This window comes from Lampetra fluviatilis, chromosome 18 (genome assembly GCF_964198595.1).
Source record: "Lampetra fluviatilis chromosome 18, kcLamFluv1.1, whole genome shotgun sequence".
Classification (NCBI taxonomy): Eukaryota; Metazoa; Chordata; class Hyperoartia; order Petromyzontiformes; family Petromyzontidae; genus Lampetra; species Lampetra fluviatilis.
Genome location: NC_136292.1, coordinates 8889912 through 8896476, shown reverse-complemented (window position 1 = coordinate 8896476; position 6565 = coordinate 8889912). Strand labels below are relative to the sequence as shown.

Here is a 6565-nt window from a genome sequence, read left to right as displayed (position 1 = left end):
TTGATTTGTATCTGTGGCTTAAAATGTACTTTGCAGCTTCTGGCTTCATCAGGAGAAGACCTAATATTAACTTTTATGGCCAATGAGGATCTAAGTGGCTGAGAGAAAGAGTACAACAAGAAGCTCATTGTGTTGTGGAGGTGTTTCCATGTTTACGGCGCAATAAGCTGCGAGCTGCAATTCTCGTGCATTTCTACCGCAGTGACACCCGTCGGTGTTGAACCGCCCATACGGAAACAACGACTATCCTCCCATCGCAATCGGAGAGCGTGGTCAGACTGCGAGGTCACCGGAGCCTGCCGGCCGGACCATGGGTCGCTACTCGGGGAGGTCGTGCCGGCTGATCTGCATGCTGTGCTTGACGTCGGTCTTCTTCGTCACGGAGCTCGTGAGCGGCTACGTGGGAAACTCGCTGGCTCTCGTGGCCGACTCGTTCAACATGCTGTCGGACGCCCTCTCGCTCACCTCGGGCCTCGCGTCGGCGAGGCTGGCGCGCTGGCCTGCCACTTCGAGGCACACCTACGGGCTGGTGCGCGGCGAGGTGGTCAGCGCCCTGGCCACTGCCTCGTTCCTCGTGGCGCTGTCCCTATCAGTGGCGGTGCAAGCGCTCAAGGCCCTGTCCCAACCGGACGTCATCGACAACCCCAAGCTGGTGCTCATCGTCGGGGCACTGGGGCTCTCGGTGAACTTGACGGGCTTGATGCTCTTCCAAGATTGCTTCTCGTGCAGTCGGCTGTGCGCGAGGTTCAACGCCGCAGAGGGCACCGACGATCGCAAGCCGAGAACGGGTGACAAGTCAACGGAAATATTTTCCACATATTTCATCGTTAAACGCTTATACGTACTCGTGTTAATAACATTCAAGAAGGCCTTACTTAATCTTCAGACAATTTGTCAGCAGCATCCTGCATTGAGATGTTTGGACAATTTCACTTAAGAGTGTCTTGTGTGTGGGAGGGAACCAGGGTAGCCGGACAAAACACTCGTGGATGATGGGACAATACTGAAAGGTCTGTACAAATGGATTCAATAATTGATTTGTGGTGTGTGTACTGCCATGTGGCGGCCTCAGCTAGTGTGATTGAAAGTTTCACAACTCTGCGATGCACCCAAAGTGCTGGAGTGCAGGCGCTTAGCTCCTACCCCTCTAACCTTCCCCCGACACCCACGACACGTCTTATACAACTATTACTATAATCACCCACTACAAGTGTTATATAACTATTACTGTATTCATACAACTATTACTATAATCATGTTACTCATAACGCATCAGCTGAAAGATAATTGAGGCTGACATTGAGTAGGGCTGAATGTGTGACATATGAAGATGGCCGGTTGCTTAATGCAGCTTAAGTGAAAAAAACATTTGCACCGATTTATCGCTGAAACGAGAGATAAATTTACTCTTTGGTTCTTTCGGTAACGTCACGTAGAAAGAAAATAAATTAAATAATACGACGTTTCGATCGCAACACAAGCAACCGTCATCAGGTAGAAAACAAACCTAGTGAACTTAGAAATACAATAAAATTCAACACAGAGAGCCGGCCAACACAACAGTCAGCACCTCACCTGGTTGATTACGTTCTTCCAAAGATTGCTAAATTTGAGAGAGAGACCAAACACAGACACGGAGACACACAGACAGACACACAAGCAGAGAGAGACAACACAGAGACACACAGAGGGAAACACAATATCGACTCATTTAGCCATCTTTGGAAGAACGTAATCAACCAGGTGAGGTGCTGACTGTTGTGTTGGCCGACTCTCTGTGTTGTACGTTCACTGGGTTTGTTTTCTACCTGATGATGGTTGCTTATGTTGTGATCAAAACGTCGTATTATTAAAACTATTTTATTTATACGTGACTTTACCGAAAGGACCAAAGAGTAATTCCTGCAGTCACGAAAGCTTCAAATCAAGTTTGAGAGATACATTTCACTTCACTTATTTTATTCAACCAGAGGAACGACTAATTTTCACATCAGGAAAGTATAAGCTGTGGTACGTGTGGAAAACTTGAATATAAAGTGAACATTTGGCTACATAACAATTCTCATGCAAGTTTAATACCTATGCTTAATATTTATATATTGAAACTCTCGCATTCACAGGAGAAGAAGAAATGGGAGCCTCCGTTAAAAGGTCCAAAGAAAATGCCATTAATATCCGAGGTAATTGAACCATGCATCTGAATGCCAGAGTTCTGGCATTCTTAGTCTCATTTCCAAGGTGAATTAGGGCACATTTTACAATGTCAATCTCTTGCTTAATGGTAAAGTAAATATACATCTATTTGCTTCCTGTATATACAGACGGGGTAAACCAACGGTCAAGTGCTTTCGGTGGACAGCGAGTTCTATAATTGGCTACAGCTAACATCAATGGCGAACGGTATCTGAACCCGTCCTGGACACTCCCTCCACCAGCCCACACTGACCAGGCTCTCATTTCTGTCATTCGGAAAATCCATCGCCACTGAAACATCAGTGCAGGCGACGAACAGAGAATTAACAGCATGCAACGACGTGCATTGTGTGTGTAAAAGTTATTGTCCTCGGCCAGACCACCGGCTCAAAAGAACTGAATGCCAAGAAATGTGACAAATTGAGCTGCCGGTGTGGATCGGGCCGGAGCTTGCGTACGCATGGTGCACACGTCTCTGCGTGCTGCGACATCTAATTGACCCCGGCGCAGTGAAGTGCAGTCCGATAGCTCCCACGACGCGCGTGACACGGTGAGGCCGTCGTCCAGCAGCGGAGTGACGCGAGCGGCCCGTGTGCGTTGTCGTCGTCGCCCAGGGGTGCTGCTCCACACGCTGGGGGACGCACTCGGCTCCGTCACCGTGGTCATCACCGCCATCATCTTCAACGTGAGGCCCATAACCAGCAAGGAGCAGTGCAACTGGCAGTGCTACATCGACCCAGCCCTCACCATCGCCATGACCCTCATCATCATCACCTCCGCGGTGCGTCTCATACGGGAGGCGGCCGTGATTCTGCTGCAGATCGTGCCCCCGGACATTCTCATCAAGGATATCGGTGAGCGTTTCCCCTCTCTCGCATGAAGCCGGCCCAGCGGCAGAGTGAGCGAGTGGCTTGCAGTAAAAAGAGAACAATTTTGTCGAAAAGTCAGCAGTGGTTCTGTGTTTAGACTCGCACCCGGAGATCGCTTTCACGTTTTGATTCGGCTGCTTGCTGAGACCCTTATCCATGCCATCATCTCATGCCAACTCAACTACTGCAACTCTCTCACTCCTCCACTCCCCTCCACACACTCTCCTACCTCTCGCCTCTCATCTCACTCCCCTCTCCTCCACACACTCTCCTGCCTCTCGCCTCTCATCTCACTCCCCTCCCCTCCACGAACTCTCCTGCCTCTCTATTCATCTCGCTCCCCTCAACGCACTCTCTGCTCTAGCAACTCAGGATTCCTGTTGAAGCTCCCAGTCAACTATTGCTCCATGGTGAGCAATGGCAATGGCTGTGGATTGATCGTGGCCAATTATGGCGGTGAAGATAGTGATACTGGAGAAAAGCCAAGCAGATGAATGGTGCTTGTACCTGCATTGGTTTTAACCAAGGGGGCAGTCCATAAATGACGTCACGCACCTGGGGGGGTCAGATATTTTTTGACGATGTGTGACGGGGGGGGGGAGAAATGTGACGTCACATCAAAAATGCGCAACTTTAAATCAATATAGACAACACGTTCTACTTAATTAAATATACTTTTTGATAAAAACATTTCTCCTACAACATCAGAATGCAGCGCCACATTAAATACGCACTACAATGACACTAGTTTAAAGCGACGTGAAGCTTGTTTAATTTTGGAGGGGAGGGCAGACCTTTGTGACGTCATATTTGAGGGGTGGGTCTGACTTTTTGTGACGCCGTGTGACGATGGGGGGGGGGTCAAAAATCGTCAAAAATCGCGTGACGTCATTTATGGACGGCTCCAAGGGCCTTCACTTCAGTGGCCCTGTGGGCGGGCACGCGGCAGGCCATGCCGCAGCCATGCTCCCAGCCGCGCCATCACGGCGTACATTTGTGTATTTAACTTATCGATAATTGCTGCATAGGTTGTCTTGGTTGTGCTGCTCTGTAGCTCTGCCATGTTTTATTCAGGTTGTACATAATATTCATCTTCTTGGTTCTTTCGGTAAAGTCACGTAGAAGGGAAGTAATAAAATAATAAAAATAAAACATAATAAAATAATTCTCACGACGTTTCGGCCACAACGCAAGCAGCCGTTCTCAGGTGAAAACCAGGTCTGTCGGGGAGACAGCGTCTGAATGAAACAGCACACGAGCTTGGAGCATATATATAAGCTGGGTTGGGAGGGGGGGAAAGATCGCTTCGACAAAATAATTTGCATATGTACAGATTATTGTTCAGCGTGGTGTCTGACATTTCACTCCATGTGCTTCGAAGCTTTTTCAGGAACTCATCACTTCCTATAGACTCTATCCTGCTCCGCGCATTTAGAAGCTTCTCCAGGAAGTGCATTCTAAGATCCTTAAGCTGTCAGCTCATGGAGCGAAATGTGGAGTGAACACGAAGGAACATAAACCATCACACAAACTCCGGTCATCCTCTCAGCGGCTTTTGGATAACTATCAAACAAAGAAGGTTACTGCATCGCGTATTTTTAGATGTGCTTCTGCGGCCGTCTGGAACGCTCTTCCGATATTAGGAAGCCGCTGGAGCTATGCACTTTTAAATGTAGATATAAAACGAATTTCTTTTGAACTGACTTTATTTTTTATTTTTTTGTCCTTCCCCTGCACCTCCGAATAGCATGGTTGGCTACGTACGGTGTGAAAGACTTTCAATATACATACAAAACATCGAACATTGTGCCAAACAACACACGTTACAACTCACACATGGGGTGGCCAACTTTTCCATTGTAGACCAAACCTGGACATATTCTCAGTCAGCCGAGGTCTATTATCAAAACAGTGAAGTTAACTGGATAGATCTTCTTGGTTCTTTTGGTAAAGTCACGTAGAAGGGAAGTAATAAAATAATAAAAATAAAACATAATAAAATATTGTTTTCTTTTTATACGTGACTTTACCGAAAGAACCAAGAAGATGAATCCCTGCAGTCACGAAAGCTTTAAATCGAAAACTGGATAGAGTTCAACATAATGCCGTTTCCATGACTCGGTACAAATCAATTGCTGCTGCCACCCAAACACGCATGCCAATTCCTGAGACAAACCCGGAGAGGTGAAAATCCAAACGCAAATCGATGCGCGATGTCAGTTATTCACTTCCTCGTTCATTCGATCTGGCACGTGTATGTGTGTGCGTCTTTGTTTTTTTGGATGGGGGTTGCAGAGCAGAAGCTGAGTGGGATTCCAGGCGTCCAATCCATCCACCGCCTGCATGTCTGGCGGCTGACGGCCGGCCGGGACGTGGCCAGCGTTCACATCAAGTGCGCGGGGATGTCCGACTACGCCACGGCAGGCCTCCACATCCACGACCTGCTGCAGCTGGAGGGCATCGACGACATCACCGTGCAGCCCGAGTTTGCGCTGCCGCGTCACGGCGACTGCGAGTTTCCCTTCCCCGTGGCGGACGACTGCAATGAGCGGGGGGCCTGCCGCGTGCCCGAGACGGACGAGTGGAGCGCCGCGACCCCGGTCACGGAGAAGGCCGGAGGCGAGCGGCTTGGGGTCACGCAGAATGGAGCGGACGCACAATGTGGAGTGCACGTCGTCACGAGGAGCTCCAGGTTGTGATTAGTTGCTTGAATGAGCAGAAAGAGGTTGTTTTTTTTGTAAATGGGTTTGTCCCTCTGTCATTTTCATTATTGTCAGAGCTGGCCTCAGCATACGTGGCGCCGAGGGCAGACAACAATTGTAGTCGAGCCAATTGGCGCCCCTCACGGCGCTGTGCCCGGGTCATCCATCCACAAGGTCGGCCCTCTCATAAAGTTGATTGAGGGCCAGCTTGGTTGAAGTGAGGTCTGTTTTACTGTTTTGCTGCCTTGCCACTGGCTGCTGAGTGATACTAGAATTCGTGACTTTTATGGGAGCAGGCAATTGTAAAACAATTGGACCTTGCTAGCGCCACCTCGCTTGAGAGGATGAGATCCCCCATCCCTGTCTCTGCCACCCAGTGACTCCGCAGTCAAATCGCTAACCAGTTGCCTGCAACCTATGGGTTGAATGCAGTTAAAAAGTGTGGGACAAATGGCTGAGTCTCAGGAAAAAGACAACCACGTCCTTCTCCTTCATCGTGTGATGCCTTTGATGGAGGCTGCGTTTCTGACACTTGTGTTTCAAAGCCGATGTCCACACGCCACTGCGTTGATTGAGTTGATGTTCTCACGTTTGGGTGACCACTTTCAGTGGGTTTCATATTGACCCATGGTGACAAGGGATGGGGGGTTGTTTATTCTTAATCCTTAACAAGGTTGCAAAACTGTATAATTGTTACAGTAATATCCATAATGAAAAATTGTAAATATTTTTTTTTTTATATTTTGGCTAATTTAAGTGGCACTCTGGAGATATACAGTACAGTATGTACGTATTACAATA

At 48.3% G+C, this 6565-nt stretch overlaps 1 protein-coding gene across 1 annotated transcript; it reads left to right on the top strand.

Moving 5' to 3' along the window:
- The first annotated feature begins 310 nt into the window (after positions 1-310).
- On the top strand, positions 311-6354 carry SLC30A10 (solute carrier family 30 member 10). Its single transcript, XM_078864268.1, has 4 exons — positions 311-788; positions 2121-2180; positions 2808-3047; positions 5358-6354. Exons 1-4 carry the CDS (start codon positions 311-313, stop codon positions 5759-5761), a joined length of 1182 nt encoding a protein of 393 aa, XP_078720394.1. The 3' UTR covers positions 5762-6354.
- Positions 6355-6565: the final 211 nt, after the last annotated feature.